General features: G+C 39.8%; 1 protein-coding gene and 1 pseudogene across 1 annotated transcript in view; one reads left to right on the top strand and one right to left on the bottom strand.

Annotated features, from left to right (window-relative positions):
* Positions 1-21216, top strand: part of AXDND1 (axonemal dynein light chain domain containing 1) — a 185853-nt gene that overhangs the window by 68690 nt on the left and 95947 nt on the right. Inside the window, exon 16 of the mRNA XM_025389451.1 lies at positions 13326-13560. Within this exon, the coding sequence (XP_025245236.1) occupies positions 13326-13560 (235 nt within the window). The remainder of the gene's footprint in view (positions 1-13325; positions 13561-21216) is intronic.
* LOC112634528 lies at positions 15953-16824 on the bottom strand (annotated as a pseudogene).

Genomic DNA, 21216 nt, shown 5'->3' with positions numbered 1-21216 from the left:
CCAGGATGGTCTCGATCTCCTGACCTCGTGATCCGCCCGTCTCGGCCTCCCAAAGTGCTGGGATTACAGGCTTGAGCCACCGCGCCCGGCCAGAATTTGTTTTATGAATCTGGGTGCTTCTGTGTTGGGTGCATACATATTTAGGATAGTTAACTCTTTCACTGAATTGATCCCTTTACTGTTATGTTATGCCCTTCTTTGTCTTTTTTGATCTTTGTTGGTTTAAGGTCTATTTTGTTAGAGACTAGTATTGCAACCCCTGCTTTTTTTTGCTTTCCATTTGCTTAGTAATTAATAACCTATCAACCAAAAAAACGCCAAGGACTACACAGATTCACGGCCGAATTCTACCAGAGGTACAAAGAGGAGCTGTTACCATTTTTTCTGAAACTATTCCAAACAATTAAAAAGGAGGGACTCCTCCCTAACTCATTTATGAGGCCAGCATCATCCTGATACCAAAACCTGGCAGAGACACAACAAAAAAAGAAAACTTCAGGTCAGTATCCCTGATGAATGTTGATGCGAAAATCCTCAATAAAATACTGGCAAACCGAATCCAGCAGCACATCAAAAAGCTTATCCACCATGATCAAGTCAGCTTTATCCCTGGGATGCAAGGGTGATTCAATATACACAAATCAATAAGAGGAATCTATCACATAAACAGATCCAATGACAAAACTCACATGATTATTTCAATAGATGCAGAAAAGGCCTTTCATAAAATTCAACATCCCTTTATGTTAAAAACTCTCAATAAACTAGGTATTGATAGAACATATCTCAAAATAAGAGCTATTTATGACAAACCCACAGCCAATATCATACTGAATGGGCAAAAGCTGGAAGATTCCCTTTGAAAAGACAAGGGTGCCCTCTCACTTCTTCTTTTCAACATAGTACTGGAAGTTCTGGTCAGAGCAATCAGGGAAGATAAAGAAATAAAGAGTATTCAAATAGGAAGAGTGGAGGTCAAATTGTCTGTTTGCAGATGACATGATTCTATGTTTAGAAAACTCCATCGTCTCAGCCCCAAATCTCCTTAAGCTGATAAGCAACTTTAGCAAAATCACAGGAAACGAAATCAATGTGCAAAAATCACAAGCATTACTATACACCAACAATATACAATATACAAGCAGAGAGCCAAATAATGAATTAACTTCCATTCATAACTGCTAAAAAGAAAATCAAATACCTAGGAATACAGCCAATAAGGGATGTGAAGGACCTCTTCAAGGAGAACTACAAAACACTGCTCAAGGAAATAAGAAAGAACTCAAACAAATGGAAAAACATTCCATCCTCATGGATAAGAAAAATCATGATTGTGAAAATGGCCATACTGCCCAAAGTAATTTATAGATTCAATGCTATTTCCATCAAATTAGCATTGACATTCTTCACAGAATTAGAGAAAACTACTTTAAATTTCATATGGAACCAAAAAAGAGCCCATATAGCTAAGACAATCCTAAGAAAAAGAACAAAGCTGGAGGCATCATGCTACCTGACTCCAAACTATGCTACAAGATGACGGTAACCAAAACAGCATGGTACTGGTACCAAAACAGACATATAGACCAATGGAATAAAACAGAGACCCGAGAAATAACACCACACATCTACAACCATCTGATCTTCGACCAACCTGACAAAAACAGGCAGTGGGGAAATGATTCCCTATTTAATAAGTGGTGCTAGGAAAACCGGCTAGCCATATGCAGAAAACTGAAACTTGACCCCTTCCTTACATCTTATACAAAAATTTACTCAAGATGGATTAAAGACTTTAAAATCCAAAACCATAAAAACCCTAGCAGAAAACCTAGGCAATACCATTCAGGACATAGGCATGGGCAAAGATTTCATGATGAAAACGCCAAAAGCAATTGCAACAAAAACCAAAATTGACAAATGGGATCTAATTAAACTAAAGAGCTTCTCCACAGCAAAAGAAGCTATCATCAGAGTGAACAGGCAGCCTACAGAATGGGAGAAAAGTTTTGCAATCTATCCATCTGACAGAGGTCTAATATCCAGAATCTATAAGGAAACAAATTTATAAGAAAAAAAAAAGAACAACCCCATCAAAAAGTGGGCAAAGGATATGAACAGACAGTTCTCAAAAGAAGACATTTATGTGGCCAACAAACATGAAAAAAAACTCAACATCACTGATAATTAGAGAAATGCAAATCAAAACCACAATGAGATACATCTCACGCCAGTCAGAATGGCAATTATTAAAAAGTCAAGAACCAATAGATGCTGGTGAGGCTGTGGAGAAATAGGAATGCTTTTACACTGTTGGTGGGAATGTAAATTGGTTCAACCATCATGGAAAACAGTGTAGTGATGCCTCAAGGATCTAGAACTAGAAATACCATTTGACCCAGCAATCCCAATACTGGATATGTACCCAAAGGAATATAAATCATTCTACTGTAAAGACACATGCACATGTATGTTTATTGCAGCACTATTTACAACAAGAAAGACTTGGAACCAACCCAGATGCCCATCAGTGATAGACTGGATAAAGAAAATGTGGTACATATATACCATGGAATACTATGCAGCCATAGAAAGGAATGAGATCATGTCCTTTGCAGGGACATGGATGAAGCTGGAAACCATCATCCTTAGCAAACTAACACAGGAACAGAAAACCAAACACCACATGTTCTCACTCATAAGTGGGAGTTGAACAATGAGAACACATGGACACAGGGAGGGGGAAAACCACACACTGGGGCCTGTTGGGAGGTGCAGGGGCAAGGGGAGGGAGGGCATTAGGACAAATAGCTAATGCATGCTTGACTTAAAACCTAGATGATGAGTTGATAGGTGCAGCAAACCACCATGGCACACGTATACCTGTGTAACAAACCTGCACGTTCTGCACATGTATCCCCGAATTTAAAGTAAAAAAAAAAAAAAAAAAAATTCTATGTTGAACACAAAAAGTTTGGTAGATATCAGCTTTACACTTTTTTCTTCTTTGAATATATATTTGCTTATGCAGGGTAAGAATTAGTAACTTTTGCTTTCATGTGTAGCTTAAAATGACAGCTGTACTGTATATTACATTGTAAAGCTTTGTTTCTCCCGACGTATGTCTTCATCTATAAAACAGACACTCACTGAAAAAAAAAAAAGGAAAGAAATTAGGAAAATCTACTTGGGTGGCAGTGAGTGTAACCTGCATGGACCTAGGGGGACTGAGCGAAGGGGGGCAAATGCGGGAATCAAAGACAAGAGACAAAAGAGTATATTTGGAAGAAAGGGTCAGGGGCCACCTTGCCTCTAGTGGACAAGGGCCCTGAGCTTTACACAGCCCTCCATATTTATTAGGCAAAAGAGATAGCAAGAAAGAGGGAGTGATTGTTGGGTAATTGTCAGTTGGCCATTTGGTTCACAGCAGGCTTGCAAGACTGCATCCTCTGAACAATAGGTGCTAGATTTCTCAGTAGATAACTTCAAGGAGCCTGGTGCCAGGGAGTGATGTCCCTCAGCAAACCTTTTGGTGGCAGGCGCAGTGTGAGTTTGCTCACATCCTGCATTCATGATAAAGTTTGCTGTTTGATCATATAGCCTCAAGTGGAATGCTGAGTTGGTCACGTCCCACAAGTCTTCGGCTCCCTACATATCCCCCTTTCTGTTTATGTATTAATTGAAAGAATGTAGAGCCAGGCTGGGCAGCTCTCATTTTCCAATTGGCAGTCCATCTGATTTTACAGACTATGAACAGAAGACAGAGACAAAACAACATTATTCTAAGAACTACATGTAAGATGTTAAGGTGGTGCTTTAGATAGGTCCAAGGGTTGAGGCTTTTCAGGCCTTGCTGGAATTCAGTCCAGTCTTCAAAAGAAGGCTGAAATTCTTGAATTTGCCTATTTAAATCAAGAATTTTGTTTTGTAATTCACCAGTATTATAGGTGATGTTGGATGTGAAAGCTCCAGGGAAATCGGCTTTCACAAGGTTCCATGGATACTTGCTGTGGTTATATTCTAAGTTGGTTACACAAATATGAGTGTAATTAAAATGACAACGCATTTCCTGCTGCAACTGCAAGCTTTGTACTTGTTCCCCTAACCATAGAACCGTGGATTTTTAACATCGCCACTTCAGTTTGTAACTCAGTGTTAATTTTATTCTGAAGTAGCCATGCTTGGTCGGCTGTGTGCATCCAGTTCTCCAGGTACTGAGCTGTTTGAATAGAATTATGCAGAGCTACAGAGGACATCACAACAGAAGTTATGAGTGGTGATCAAGGAAACAGTAGCAAAAATGATCATGCTTAAGGCTCTACAGACATGATGAATAAGCTGAATTAGAAGTTTCACAAAATGCAAAGCAGGTGTGGCAGCCCCAGGCTCAGACAGATTAACAGGAATCATAGCCCAGGGATGCGACCTAAAAACTATGGAAGTAGAGAGATTATGTGTTTTCAATGTGCTATGATTAATGCAGTGATATCACTGGCAAGATTTGCAGGTCAATTGGGTATTGTGTACCTGGAGCTGGTCCTTCCTAGCTGCCAAAAAAGGGACTGTGTTGCTTACTATTGCTATTACTGGATAATATTCCAACCCAGATGTTGCCATTCATAAATGGGAGCGCTGCCTTCTATATCATCTCTTGAATTGGTCCTTTCCTCCCTAGATAAGGCCAGAGGAAGAGGCGGGCTAAAGCCTGCTCCATGCCAAGCAGTCTGGGCGGCAGACTGGGATTGAATCTCGGTGTTGTATAAAGAAGAAGCATTAAAAGCTTGCTGCCAAAGCCAGTGAAGTTTGTGCCATGATTTCTGATTTTTATCTTTTCCGTCTAATTGACCATTAGGTCCCCAATCCACAATGTCTCCACTTACCAGTGGACCAAGACACTGGGTCCACAGAAGCGGGTAGGAACTATTGAATGGAATCTATTCTGTATAATCAGCACAATTAGGGCAACTGGGCCAGGAATGGTTGGTTAGCACACCAGTCACATTAGTAGAACCAAGACTTAATAAGTACATAATTTTTCCATAGTGACTCAACCATGTTTGAGCTTGAATTGTAAGATAGCTATGGCTGAGTGATGTCTTTGTAGTGATACACAAAGGAAGTCCTTCCAGTGGAGGGTATAATTAATGACATTATTCTGAGAGTCTAACTGTTCTACGTCGGGGGAGTTAGGGGTCCTGGAGCCCACTCTCCCTGATCGTGACAAATCTCAGGAGGAGTGTCACTCCAAAGTATAGGTTGTACTGCTGGGGGACTGGGAACATATGCCCAGTATGTTTTTGCTTCTGCACAGGGAAAACATACTGCACAGGACATTATGGCTAACATGGCCAAGGATATGGAATCAGGGATTTTTGCCTGTCCCTGAGGCTCCAGTAGTTTCTCAGCTGCCTGCGTGGTTTTCTTGAGTTGTCCCCAGGTTATGAGGATTGATGTCATCGTGACTGTGGTCAGCCTTCTCTCCGTCTTTGCACCCAGGCTCAGCTGGCTCATGGCTCATACTGGAGGGACCAGGCCCATGGTTGGCCACCCTGGGTTCCTCCAGTCTCCCGTTCCATGGTTGCACGCACCTTGAGGGCACCCACACAGTTTGTCCATCTCCTGTAAAAACACAAGCATACCCTCATCCCTACATCAGTAAATCCACCGGACCTTTCCATTTTCCTTCTTCTGTGGATTTCCATAACATTTTCGAATAAATTTTCCTCTTTTCCTCTAACACTTGCCAATGTCTTTCTGCTGGAGTCTTATAATTTGTACCAGGAGTCAAAAAATTTAAAGTAAATAAAGCTAAATGTAGTTTTGATTGAGGTGGTAGTTTGCCTCTTATACTCGCTTTTTGTCTTTTCAACATGCATTGTAATGTTTGATGTGACTGCTCTATAATGCCTTGTCCTCTGGGATTATAAGGAATTCCTGTTTTGTGGGTTATAGCCCAAAGCTGTAAGAAATTTTGAAAGGCATACTAGTGTAAGTGGGTCCACTGTCAGTTTTTAATTGTTAGGTATCCCCATATGAGCAATTGATGACAGACAATGTCACTGTACATGACCAGCTGTCTCACGTGTTTGGCACGTAGCATGCGGCATATGAGAATAAGTGTCTATAGTCACGTGAACATAGGTAAGCTTACCAAAGGTTGCTATGTGTGTAACATCTGTTTGCCAAATTTCATTTGGAGCCAAACCTCGTGGGTTACAGCCTTCTCCAGGGAGACATGCTGGCAAGTAGGACAGGTTTGTATTATAGCCCTAGCTTGGCTGCGAGATAAATGGAACATACAAGTAAGGGCAGAAGTATTTTGGTGCAGCAGCGCATGAGACACTCGAGTTTGCTGAAACACAGAACCAATCAATTTGTCTGCTTTTCATTACCCAGAGATAGTGGCCCAGAAAGTTGTGTGTGAGAACGAATATGAGAAATATGAAAAGGAGCTGCATGAGAGTGAATAACTTGTTGAAGTCTTAAAAATAAATTCAGCAGTTCTGGGTCTAGTGTACTTTTAATTGTAGCACTTTCTATGTGACTGGCTACATTTACAGCATAAGCTGAATCACAGACGACATTGATAGGATCGGAAGCTGTGAGCTCCAAAACCTGAATGACTGCAATTAGCTCTGAGCGTTGAGCTGAAACCCGATTTCATCATTATTTGAGTATGTTTTGGTCCATAGATAGCAGCACAACCTTTGGAAGGGCCATCAGTAAAATAAATTTGTCCACCTGGAATAGGTTTGTGGTGAGAAATCACAGGAAGAATGAAAGAATGGATTTTATAAAACTGTAAAATTTTGTCTGAGGGGTAGTGGTTGTCACGTGCGTCCATGTGAAGAGACCACCAAACAGGCTTAGTATGAGCAACAAGGCTGTTTATTTCACCTGGGTGCAGTTGGGCTGAGTCCGAAAAGAGAGTCAGCAAAGGGTGGTGGGATTATCATTAGTTCTTATAGGTTTTGGGATAGGCGGTGGAGTTAGGAGCAATGTTTTGCGGGCAGGGGGTGGATCTCACAAAGTACATTCTCAAGGGTGGGGAGAATTACAAAGAACCTCCTTAAGGGTGGGGGAGATTACAAAGAAAGTTCTTAAGGGTGGGGGAGATTACAAAGTACATTGATCAGTTAGGGTGGGGCAGAAACAAATCACAATGGTACAATGTCATCAGCTAAGGCTGTTTTCACTTCTTTTGTAGATCTTTAGTTGCTTCAGGCCATCTGGATATATATGCAGGTCACAGGGGATATGATGGCTTAGCTTGGGCTCAGAGGCCTGACAGTGGTTATCTATAGCACCCACGAAGTCTGCAAAAGCAGTTTGCCAGGCAGTTGACATTTCCCAAGCTTCGGCTTGTTGCTGGGAGTGTAAAGGAACAATAATTTTGTCAGGATCATATCCCATAAGCATTTTTGACCTATGCTTGCCCATAGTCACAATTTGTGTAATTAAAAAAAGATAAATTTGCAAGGTTTTGACTGTTTGATGAGGTAGAAAGAGCCATTCTGTCACTGTTACAGACTTGTCTATGAACTGGCCCCAAAGCCCTGTTGGAGAGTGGGGGGTAGAAAGAATAAACAAAAGCAAAGATTTTTGCGGTTGTAGCCATGTGGCATGTGTCTGCAGTAACATTTGCTCTACAAGCCGTAATTCGTAATTCGGCTTCTGCCTGTTTCGTTAATTGCCACAGGGAATTTAAAGAAGAATCTCCTTGCAGGGTTTAGTAAAGATATGTGAGTCGATAGGTAGCAATACCTAACATCAGGCGTAGCCAATTAATATCTCCTAATAATTGTTGAAAATTATTTAAAGTCTGTGACCTGTCTTTATGGAGAACTACTTTCTGAGGCCATACACTTCTCTCCGTAACAACAGTTCCTAAGTGTTGGTATGGGGAAGCTGTACCTTTTCTGGGGCTATTTTGAGATTCTATTTAGTCAAAGGCTGCTTTGTTCCTCTGAATAACTGATGTAGGATTTTGATCTGTAGGAGCGGCCAAAAGAATATCATCCATAAAATGAATGATATAAGCAGTAGGAAACATATTCCGAGGCTCCTTTAATGCCTGTCCTACAAAATGCTGACATCGTAGGACTGTTAATCATGCCTTGGGGTAAAACTCTCCGTTGATAATGAGAAACAGGTTCTCTTTGATTAATAGAAGGCACACAGAAGGCGAATCGAGGCTTATCCTTCTCGTGTAAGGGTATAGTAAAGAAACACTCCTTAAGATCTATTACTACAAGAGGCCAGTCTTTTGGAATAGCCACTGGAGATGGTAAACTTTTTTGTAAGGCACCCATTGGTTTAATTTTTGCATTAACAGCTCTTAAATCATGTAGCAGTCGCCATCTTCTGGACTTTTTTGGAATAACAAACACTGGAGAATTCCAGGGGCTGACTCCTCTTTGTGTCCGGTGTCCCATTGTTCTTTTATTAGCTGCTGAAGTTGCATCAGCTTCTCCTGAAATAGGAGCCATTGATCCACCCATACAGGTTTGTCACTGAGCCATTCTAATGGTAAGGCAGTGGGCGGCGGAGAAATATCAATGACCCCCATCAGAAATCCTGACGTCCTAGCCCTTTTCTGTTTTTGCAGTTACTGATACTGGGTTAGGATTTCCTTGAAGAAATTTTCCTAAACCTTTTCCATTCTGATATCCCATGTTCTTCAGCACTTTAAATCCTGCGTTATCAAAGTTTTCATTTGTAAGTCTCATATCCCAAGGTGTAACTAAGTTTTGACCCCATAAATTGATAGCTATATTTGCGACATAAGGCTGCAAAGTACACGACTGTTCATCCAGACCAAGACAAAGTAAAATCTCAGGGCTCTGTTGAACACTTTGAGCTGTTCCTTTCCCACTAAGGATGTAGAAGTTAATTGCAAGGGCCAGGATGGGGGCCATTGTCTTTAGATGTTACTGATACATCAGGTCCCGTATCCATAGGCCCATAACATTTCTTGCCTTTAATTTGTACCCACAGGTGGGTCTATTTAGAGGCTATTGGTTGTGATAGATTTCTCATGTAGTTGTGCTCCCAAACCCTTTATTTTCTCCTTTCTCCTTTCGTGGAGAAGGGTATAATTTGCAACGAATAAGCGTAATTGAGCAAAGATCTCCCGGTTCAAAAACCCAAAGATCTTGTGACATTAAAACTACTTGAATTTCTCCTTCATAATCAAAGTCAATCACTCCTAGGACTACAGTGATGCCTTGCAAATTAAGACGACTTTTGCCTAAAATTAGTCCTGTGTATCCTGTTTGTAAAAGTCCCCAAATACCAGTGGGAACTTTGATAGGTTTGTCTCCCCTGACTAATGTGATTCTTTCTTTGGTGGGTAGCTCTAATCCTGCACTTCCTGGTGTTCCTGGGGTGAGGGAATCAATGTGCCTCCAGGAACCCATCCCTCAAATGGGGTTGAGGTCTGGACTGGGAATGCCCTCATTGTTTGTGGGGCCAGGGGCCAGGCCCATGTCTTGTTTCCCGGCAGTAGGGTGCCATTCTGATGAAATTTTGAGCAGCACTGATTGGCCCAGTGATTTCTTTTGTTACAGCGAGCACACAGTCCTGGTGTTTTTTTCCGTTGGGTGGGGCACTGCGTTGTAAGGTCCTTTCCGTCCTGAGATATGGCGGCATTCCTTTTTAAAATGTCCAGTTTTTCCACAATTATAACATTTTTCCATTTTAGGGTTTGACCCTTGGCTCCTTTTAGATTTGTCAACTGCTAAATTAGCCATTGCTTGCACTAACATTGCACAGCAATGAAGCTCAGTTCCTGCATCCTGACAAGGTCTGAGAAAATTTCCGAAGTTTTTTGTACACCTCACTGGTGCCATTGCACATTTACAGTTCGCGTTTGCATTCTCAAAAGCTGGAGCTAAGGTTAGCATTTCTGCAGCCACGGTATGAGGAATCTAACGCTTCACTGCCTCTTGTAATCTTGCAAGAAATTGCATATAGGGTTCCAGTGACCCTTGCATGATATGTAAAAATGATTGTACTGGGACTCCCTCTTCAGGAATTGTGGCCCAGGCACATTTAGCAGCCTGTGCACGCTGCTGATAAGCGGCATCTGGGAGTGCCATTTGACATTCCAGGTCTGAATAAGGACCATTACCTAACAGCATATCCTCTGTAACGTCTCCATTTCTAGCAGCACGGTTCTGTCTAGCCTGGTCTGCACACATTTCTTGCCAATTTAAATTCCATGTCAGATATGCGCTAGCCGACAAGCAAGTTCGCACCAAGTGTTTCACATCAAAGGGTAAAAGACGCATAGCACCAAACACAGATTCTAGCAATCTTAAGGTGAATGGGCTCTGTACGCTATCATTTACCACACTTGCTTTTAATTCCTTTAACAACTTAAACTCTAGGGGAGTGTGTTCATGAATAACCTGCTGTGGATTATTTGGATCAGCCCTTACGGAAATAGGAAAAGCACAAGGTCCTAAGGGCTCTCCAGCTATGGCAGCAGAGCATAAAATTCTTTGTATTGGGGTTTCTATTTCTGCTATCAAAGGAGGTGTTTCAGATGTTTCTGCAACTGGAGGAGGTGGTATAGGCCAATTTTTATCCTCCCTCTCCTGTTTTTTATTTTCAATTGGAACTGTGGGTGGGACAACAGATTCTTTCAGATTTTTAGATTCAGCCTGCTGTCCTGCAGAATAATGAGGAGATAATGGCAGAAGTATAGTACGAGCTAAACTCCACGTGGAGAAAACTGAAGAATCAACTTTAAGACCTTTTTGATGAGCCTGTTTTAATCCTTCTCCTGCTCTGTCCCAATTTTCCACATCAAGACTGCCTGCCTGTGGAAACCATGTGTTATGTGTAATAACCTCCTGCAGCAGCTTAGTCAATGTCTGAGAACTAACCTGAGGACCAGTTCATTTCAATAAAACTTTCAGCAACTGCACATAATGTTTTTCTCCAACAGACAAATTCTGCTCCGTGTTATCCTGATTCAGAAAACTTCCCATTCCCAGTACTTCTTTAAAGCACTGCTCCCAGTACCTCTTCAGGGTACTGACCTTATCTCCACTGCCGGCAGACTCATCCCGGCTTCCCCATTCGCCTTGTCAATTTCAGTTTCTCTGTTCCAGCAGATCTTCTTCGTTCACGTGCTTGAAGTCCTGTGTTCAGATGCTACTATGTAACCCGCACAGACATAGGGGGACTGAACAAAGGGGGGTGAACCTGGGAATAAAAGACAAGAGACAAAAGAGTATATTTGGAAGAAGGGGCCGGGGGGCACCTTGCCTGTAATGGACAAGGGCCCTGAGCTTTACACAGCCCTCTGTATTTATTAGGCAAAAGAGACGGGAGAAAGGGGGAGTGATTGTTGGGTAATTGCTGTTTGGTTCACAGCAGGCTTGCAAGACTGCATCCTTTGAACAATAGGTGCCAGACTTCTCAATAGATAACTTCAAAGAGCCCGGTGCCAGGGAGTGATGTCCCTCTGCAAACCTTTTGGTGGCAGGCACAGTGTGAGTTTGCTCACATCATGCATTCGTGCATTCGTGACACGAATGCTGTTTGATCGTATAGCCTCAAGTGGAATGCTGAGTTGGCCACGTCCCACGGGCCTTTGGCTCCCTACAAGTGAGGGTAGTTCAATGCTATTATTTAATTGTCAGACATAAGTAACGTTTGTGCCTGTCCTATATCTGGCTTTTGTTTTAAGGACAAATTGGACTTTTAAAATTAATAACATCTTTTTTTTATTGTGGTAAAATATATATAACACAAAATTTACCGTTTTAATAATTTTTAAGCATACAGTTCAGTTGCCCTAAATATATTTATATTGTTGTACAACCATCACCACCATTCATTTCCAGGACTTTTTCTTTTCCCCAAACTGACATTCTGTACCCATTATACTGTAAGTCCCCATTTCTGCCTCCCCGTACCCCCTGGGCAATCTCGTTCTACTTTCTGTTTATGAATTTGATGATTCTAGGCATCTCATATAAGTGGAATCATACAGTATTTTACTTTTGTGACTGGCTTATTTCCCTCAGCATAATGTTCATCCATTTTGCAGCAAGTGTCAGAATTTTCTTTCTTTCTGAGGTTGAATAATATCCCATTGTATTTATATACCACATTTTGTTTATACATTAATAACAATCTTTAAGGGGTCAGAGCTTGGAAAATAAGGGGTCAGAGCTTGATCAAATTACCATCACGTTATAGTAGTCTGACAAAGGAAAATATATGTGACATTGAAATATTTCCAAAGTGAATATCGAAATCATTCCCTAATGAAATTGCATAAGATCCCAACAAACCATTTTCTTTTCTTTAGGAATGACTTGAACAGTATATTCTCAGAATTGAAGATATTTCCTGATCTATATACAACATGTCTAGTTTAGTGACTTTTTTTTTTTTTTACTTTTTATCTGGCAGTTTTGACATGCATAGAAAAAATACAAAAAAGTCATATTTCTTCAATTTAGGAATAGTAATAGCTCTCATTTATTAAGCACTTACTCTTTGTGAGGAGCTGAAAATGTGTTTTCCATATATTATCTTACTTATTCTTCATGGCTGCCCTATGATGCAAGTCTTATAATCTTCATGTCCCAGATGTGGAAATTGAAGCCTAGGATGTTAAGTAACTTACCTAAGTTATCTATAAAAGGTAAGTGGCGGAGTCAGAATTTGAGTCCAGATCTCTCCGGCTTCAAAGTTCTTACTCCTAATTGCTCTTCTACACTGTCTCCCCATGCTAATTACTCTTATTGAAGGCTGGGTAATGTTTCTATTATCTGAGCACAAATAATGCCAATTATATATATAAATTGTACCTTATTTTTCCACAAATGTTTATTGATATGTCATGTTCAGCACTTGGACTTGGGTTTAGACAGATAAACAAAATGTGAATAAAACACAACCTGTATATTCTAGGCACTTTCCCAGTCTAGTGGGGATCATGTAAACAGATATATTACAACCTTACGAAAGCCAATAGTAATTAAACATGCTTAGCTTTATAGGACTTAATTGCCTATCTCTACTTTTTTTTTGTTTGTTTTTTAACCACACAGAATTTAATATAATGATTTTCATCCTGGTAAACTATGGGTTATCTCACAGAGTATCAAAATTAGTTTAAATTCGTTTTAATTTAAAAAATAAGATATATGTCATATACCATCTCTTTGGAGCATAATAATAATAGGATATGCAACTCCAAAATAATTGGGAGTCACTGGGGAATAAGCATTAGGTAGACCTTGATAAAATCATTAGTGGATAGATAATATGCTACTCTTCCTCTTCCTTTCACTCTTTAGATGCTGAATGAGAAAAAAGAAGAGTTTACTGGGGATGTTCTACTGTCAAAATATGATACTCTCAAGATTATTAAACATTTACAGGAAAACTGGACAGATATTGGGCTTGGGATATTTAATCGCCATAAAAGTTTGGAGGGGGAGTTGCCATCAGAGCGACAGTACATGGAGGAAATTATCAAAAACATACAAAAACTCTACAAAGAATATGAAATAAGAATAAATGGGGACAATGGTAAGAAAATACTCATAATAATTAGATTTCTTGGTATAACATGTTTCCACCATTATTATTTTCAATACAATTAATATTTAAAATAAAAGTAATACATGCATATAGTTTTAAAAACAAAGCAAAATAAGCAAAGCATTGAGCATCACTTGAGATATAATTTATATACTTTACGATTCACCTATTTAAAGTGTATAATTCAATGATTTTTAGTATATTCACAGACGTGTGCATCCATTACCGCTGTCAGTTTTATATTATTTTCATCAAAATAAGCCTCAAAAGAAACCCCATACTCTTTAGCTCTCACCCTCTTACTCCCAACATCGTCACTTCATTCCTAAGTTTGCTTTCTGTCTCTATAGATTTTCCCGTTCTGGACTTTCATGTGAATGAATTCATGTACTGTGTGATCATTTGACTGGGTTCTCTCACTTGGTATAATGTTTTCAATGTTCGCTCATGTTTTAGCATTTATCAGTACTTCACTCATTTTTATGGCCTAATAATATTTTGTTGTATGTATCTATCACATTTCATCATATCATCTGTTGGTAGGCATTTGGGTTGTTTCCACTTTTTGACTATGATGAATATTGCTGATATAGACATTTATTACACATTTCCTGGTAGAAATATGTTTTCATTTTCCTTGGATATATGCACAGGAGTGAAATTATTGGTCATTTGATAACTGTATCTTTAACTTTTTGAAGACTGCCACACTGTTTTCAAAGAGGCCGCATCATTTTGTATTCCTACCAGCAGTGTATGAAGGTTCCACTTTCTCTGCTTGAACCTGTCTCACTTTTAAATTCTGGCCATCCTAGTGGGTGTAAAATAAAATCTCACCGTGGTTTTGATTTGTGTTTTCCTGATGACTACTGATGTCAAGCATTTTTTAAAGGTTTATTAGCCACTTGTATATCTTCTTTGCAGAAATGTCTGTTCAGGTCCTTTGCCATGTTTTTTTTCTAAGACAAAAATTGAGATTTATGCTATTGATTTATAACATATATAGAAAGAAAAGCAATTTTCCAAGGTTTCATACTACCAGAGAACAGATACCATTGTTCAACATTGATAAATATTGTGTGTTATTGTGTGCTATTACCACTTGTGTTAGAATTCTAGACAAATGTCCAGCAGCTGACACTGTAACTCTTTGAAAATGTCAAACAGAATGAGACCTATCTGAGATATTAGTCTGTGAAATAACATTCTATATAAGTGGTTCTTAAACTTTAGTGTGATTAGGGATTTGGTGAAGAATGCAGATTCCTGAGCCCTGCCTCCAGTCTTCTTGGTACACTGTATCTACAGAGATACCCATAAACTGGCAATTTTAGCAAGCATCCCAGGTGATTCTGATGCCAGTGGTCTACATATCATACTTTTAAAAAAATGTCCTTTATTGGGAGTCCATTAGTAGCTAGGTCTAACATAAATGTAAAACACCCTTTCACACACTCTAATGATTCTTTGCCCATATTTTATTTAGGTTGTCTTTTTATTATTGAGTTATAAGACTGCTTAATATGTTCTGAATACAAGTCGCTTTTCAGATATGTGAATTCTAAACAGTTTATCTTTTTCTGTGGGTGCCTTTCCATTTTCTTGATAGTGTCCTTTTTTTTTTTTTTTCTTAACAGAGAATAAATAAGTCATGTTTAATGCTTCTAGCCTGGTAAAAGAAAAAATTAAACATAATCTCTCTATATTTTACTTTTTAAAAATTGATTGAAAGTGTGTTACATGTTAATGGGGTACATGTGAGTATTTGTTACATTCATAGAATGTGTAATGAGCAAGGTCAGGGTATTTGGGTATCTATTATCTTGAGTATTTATCCCTCCTATGTGTTGGGAACATTTTAAGTCCTCTCTTCTAGCTACTTTGAAATATACTCCATCTACAATGTTGCTAACTATAGTCACCCTTCTCCCTTACTGAATACAGGGGTATATTTGTTCTATCTAAGTGTATGTTTTTACCCACTAATCAACCTCTCTTTATCCCGTCTCCTACCCACACACCTTTCCCAGCATCTGTTATCATTCTATTCTCTATCTCCACAAGATCAGTTTTTTTAGGTCCCACATATGAGTGAGGACATGCAGTATCTATCTTTCCATGCCTGGCTTATTTCGCTTCACACATTAACCTCCAGTTCCATCCATGTTCATATTTAGCTTTAATTTTAAATAACCATTAAGTGAATTTCCATAATCTGATTTTTGTGTATTTAAAATAGTCTTGTCTCTTCAAATACTAATTTTGAATGGAAATATTCATTGGGAATAGGTGTAGATTCTACAGTGGCACAGAAAATTCCAAAGGAAGCTACAGACTATGTAAAAAATACGTGTTTTAAACAATGAAGTTGAAGAAAGATTCAACTTACTAGAGGAGGCATCATGCCCTTGCTTGAAGAGGGGATGACAACTCAAAGGTCTGGTTTTCTACTGTTCATTCCAAGATTACCGCCACCTGGTGGAGGGGGAGACTTTGTAGGCGTGACTTTGCCTAAACTATTTGCACCCGTAGCTCCAATCAAATTTGGAGAAGCTCTTGAGTTTACAAATCCATTCCCCACTGGGCTGCTTCCAGCTCCATTTGGCACTGTGAGGTCTGTAGTACCCAACCTCCCACTTGCATTGCCAGTACCTGGTGGTCTCTGAGGAGCTCCATGGGACACGTGTCTTATAATATGGTTTGATGTGGAGAGAGCATGTTTGAATCTGTTAACGTTGAGCTGGCTGCCAAAGATGGGGACACGAGTGAACTCCCTGGGTTAGTGTAGGACAAAGCATTGGGGCTGGTCACTGGAACTGTGACAGACATTGAAAAGTTCTGAGGTGGCAAACCAGGTGCGATGCTATGATTCCACATCATATTATCAAATTCCTCATTAATTTTTTTTATATTTTTCTGTATGTGGAGTTAGCACATATGAAGTATCAGGGTCTGAACTGTCGCACCCTCTGTGTTCCTTCTTGTTCAGAGCCTCGACAATACCCGGGTTGGTTCTGCTTTCATAAGGTTAATTCTATTCTGTATACTTGAGAAGAACTTTCTCCGTATCAGTGCTAGCATATTGGAACAGTTTGTTAGAGCTGTTGAAAGTGCACAGTCACAGAGCACACTAAGTTCATAAGCTTTCTTCATTAATCCAAACTTTCTCTTTGTAAAAGTGACCTGTCGGTTCCTTTCATCCATTATGCGTGTGATTTGTATTTTCTTCTGCACCATTTTCAGTCACCTTTCCTTATTTCCTTATATTCCAAATATTTAATACAAAAGTTAATTTTCTTCAATACCATAATGCATCGTACACAGCTTCTATTATTTCAGCTTCTACTCCAACGGGTATAGCTGAAATTTTCTACAAGATCGTTTCTCCCGGCGCACACACGCCGCAGCCTGGGCCTGCCGCCAGCGCTCAGGCGCTGCCTGGAGCCGCCTCCTTCAGCCTGGGACTCGCCTGGACATCCCGATAGTGTCTTTTTAAGTACAAAAGTTTTTAATTTCAATGAAGTCCATCCAACTTACCGATTTTATTTTCTTTTTTGTTTGTACTTTTGGTGTCATATCTAAGAATCCTTTGCTAAATTTAAAGTCATGAAGGTTTTTGCTTAGTTGTTCTAAGAGTTTTATAGTTTTGCTTTTATATAATGGTATTTGATCCATTTTGAGTTAATTTTTTTTTTTTTTTTTTTGAGACAGAGTCGTGCTTTGTCATGTAGGGTGGCGTGTAGTGGCACGATTTTGTCTCAATGAAGTCTCAGCCTCCTGGGTTCAAGCGATCCTCCCACCTCAACCTCTGAGTAGAATGTCGACTAATTTTTTTTTACTTTTTGTAGAGACAGGGTCTCACCATGTTGCACAGGCTGGTCTCAAACTTCCAGGTTCAAGCGATCCTCCCACTTCAGCCTCCCAAACTGCTGGGATTAGAGGCATAGGCCACCACACCTGGCCTTGGGTTAATTTTTATATATTGTGTGAGATAAGGCTCTAATTTCATTCTTTTGCATGTGGATGTTCAGTTGTCCTAGCACCATTTATTGAAAATAACATTCTTCCTCCATTTAATAGTCTTGGCATCCTTGTCAAAAATCTGTTAACCAGAGATCTCTGGGCTTATTTTGTACTCTTAAGCCTATTCCACTAATGTGTATGTTTTTCCTTGTGCCACATTGTCTTGATTACTCTTGCTTTATAGTAAGTTTCAAAATTGAGAAATGTGAGTCCTTTATTCTTTTTCATGATTGTTTTGGTTATTCTGCGTCTCTTGAAATTCTATATGAAGTTTATAATCAGCTTATCAATTTCTATGAAGAAATCAGCTTCTGATGGAGGGATTATGTTGCATCTGTAGATTTGTTTGGGGAGCATTGCCATCTTAACAATGTTATATCTTCCAATCCATAAATGTGGATTTTTTTCAATTATTTAGATATTTTTCAATTTCTGTTATCAATGTTTTATAGTTTTCTGAGTTTTATATTCCTTTTGTTAAATATTTTTTGAGTATGTTATTCTAGATGATGTTGTGAACGAAATCTCAGTTCCATTTTCAGATTGTTCATTTAAAGTATATAGAAATAGAATTGATTTTGTATATTGATCTTATATCCTGCCATATTGCTGAACTCATTTATTCTAATAGTTTCTGTTTTTTTAGTGGATGACTTAGGATTTTCTCTTTATGAGATCATGTTACAGTGAAGAGAGGGTTTTACTAGTTCCTTGCCAATCTGGATTCTTTTTTTTTTTTTTTTTTTTTTGAGACAGAGTCTTGCTCTGTTGCCCAGGCTGGTGTGCAGTGGTGCGATCTTGGCTCACTGCAACTGCTGCTGCTGGGGTTTAAGCGATTCTCCTGCCCTAGCCTCCCCAGTAGCTGGGATTACAGATGTCTGCCACACGCCAGGCTAATTTTTGTATTTTTAGTAGAGATGTTGACCAGGCTGGTCTCAAACTCCTGACCTTGTGATCCACCCATCTCAGCCTCCCAAAGTACTGGGATTACAGGTGTGAACCACTGTGGCCTGGATTCTTGTATTTAATTTTCTGGCCTAATAGCCCTGGCAAGAACCTCTAGTACAATGTTGAACAGAAATCATGGGAGCAGATATTCTTGTCTTATTCTTGTCCTTAGGGGGAAAGCATGAGTCTTTCCCCATTAAGTGTGGTGTTAACTGTGGGTTTTTCGTAGATGCCTTTTATCAGGTTTAGGAAATTCTGTTCTATTCCTATTTAATTGAATTCCTTTACATGAAAAGGTGTGGGATTTCTAAAAAATGCTTTTTCTGTATTCATTTAGATAATTTCATGGCTTTTGTCTTTTATTGTATCAGTAGGATATATTACATTGATTTTTGGATATTAATCCAATCTTCCTTGCCTAGGATAAATCCTACTTGGGTCTGGGAGTGATGGGTCATGCCTATAATCTCAGTGCTTTGGGAGGCCAAGGCAGGAGGAATTCGAGAAGCCAGGAATTTGAGACCAGCCTGGGCGACATAGTGAGATCCTGTGTATATAGCTACATAGCTACTGAGAAGGCTGAGGCAGGAGGATGCCTTGAGCCCAGGAGTTTGAGGCTGCAGTGAGGTATGGTCACACCACTTTACTCCAGCCTGGGTGACAGAGCTCTGGAGACACTGTCTCAAAAAAACATAACCTACTTGATCATGGTATATAATTCTTTTTATATGTTTCTAGGTTTGGTTTGCAGGTATTTGGTTGAGGGGTTTGCATCTATAGTTATATGATATATTTATCTGTAGCTTTTCTTTCTTGTGATATCTTTATCTGGTTTGGGTGTCAGTATAATACTGGACTCATGAAACGGGCTGAGAAGATTTTCCTCCTTTTCTGTTATTTTGGAAGAGTTTGTAAAGAACTGGTGCTAATTCTTTTTGAATGCTTGATAAAATTTAGTGGTAAAGCCATCTGGGCCTGGGCTTTGCTTCATGGGTAGGTTTTTGATTATTGACTTGATCCGCTCTTTAAGAGGTCTATTTATATTGTCTTTTTTTTTTTTTTCTTGAGCCAGTTTTGGTTGTCTGTATGTTTTAAAAAAATCATCCACTTTATAATCCTTTTTATTTCTCCACAGTTGGTAGTAATGCCCCTTTTAAGTTTCTGATTCTAATAATTTGAGTCTTAATTTTTTCTTGGTCAAACTAGCTAAAGGTTTATCAATTTTGTGGATCTTTTCAAAGAACCAACTTTTGGTTTTCTTGATTTTCTATATTGTTTTTCTATTCTCTATTAATTTTCACTGATATGGTGAAATATGGAATATGGTTTGGCTGTGTCCCCACCCAAATCTCATCTTGAATTTCCACATGTTGTGGGAGGGACCCTGTGGGAGATAATTGAATCATGGGGGCAGGTCTTTCCCATGTTGTTCTCATGATAGTGAATAAGTCTCACCAGATCTGATGGCTTTATAAGGTAGAGTTTCCCAGCACGAGCTCTCTCTTTGCCTGCTGCCATATACCTAAGATGTGACTTGCTCCTCCTTGCCTTCCACCATGATTATGAGGCTTCCCAGCCACATGGAACTGTAAGTCCAACAAACCCCTTTTCCCATATAGATTACTCAGTCTCCAGTATGTCTTTATCAGCAGCATGAAAATGGACTAATGCAGTAAATTGGTACCAGTAGAGAAGAGTGCTGCTGAAAAGATACCTGAAAATGTGGAAGCGACTTTGGAACTGGGTAACAGGCAGAGGTTGAAATGGTTTGGAGGGCTTAGAAGAAGACAGGAACTTGTGGGAAAGTTTGAAACTCCCTAGAGACGTGTTGAATGGCTTCGAACAAGATGCTAATAATGATATGGACAATGAAATCCAGGCTGAGGTGGTCTCAGATGGAGATGAGGAACTTCTTGGGAACTGGAGCAAAGGTGACTCTTGTTATATTTTAGCAAAGGGACTGGCAGCACTTTGCCCCTGTCCTAGAAATTCGTGAAACTTTGAACTTGAGAGAGATGATTTAGGGTATCTGGCAGAAGAAATTTCTAAGCAACAAAGCTTTCAAGAGGTGACTTGGGTGCTGTTAAAGGCATTCAGTTTTAAAAGGGAAACAGAGCATAAAAGTTTGGAAAATTTGCAGCCTGATAATTTGATAGAAAAGAAAATCCCATTTTCTGAGAAGAAATTAAAGCCAGCTGCAGAAATTTGCATAAGTAATGAGGAGCCAACTGTTAATCCCCAGACCATGGGGAAAATGTCTTCAGGGCATGTCAGAGGTCTTCATGGCAGCCCTTCCCATCATAAGCCCTGAGGCCTAGGAGGAAAAATGGTTTAGTGGGCTGGGCCCAGGGTCCCCATGCTGTGTGTAGCCTAGGGACTTGGTGCCCTGTGTCCCAGCTGCTCCAGCTGTGGCTGAAAGGGGCCAACATAGAGCTCAGGCTGTGGCTTCAGAGGGTACAAGCCTCAAGCCTTGGCAGCTTCCATGTGGTATTGAATCTGTGGGTGTACAGAAGTCAAGAACTGGGGTTTGGGAACCTCCACCCAGATTTCAGAGAAGGTATGGAAACGCCTGGATGCCCAGGCAGAAGTTTGCTGCAGGGGTGGGTCCCTCATGGAAAACCTTGGCTAGGGAAGTGCAGAAGGGAAATGTGGGATCAGAGACCCCACACAGAG

This window comes from Theropithecus gelada, chromosome 1 (genome assembly GCF_003255815.1).
Source record: "Theropithecus gelada isolate Dixy chromosome 1, Tgel_1.0, whole genome shotgun sequence".
NCBI classification, from domain to species: domain Eukaryota; kingdom Metazoa; phylum Chordata; class Mammalia; order Primates; family Cercopithecidae; genus Theropithecus; species Theropithecus gelada.
The sequence above is the reverse complement of the archived record's forward strand: the minus strand, read 5'-3'. Positions and strand labels throughout refer to the sequence as shown.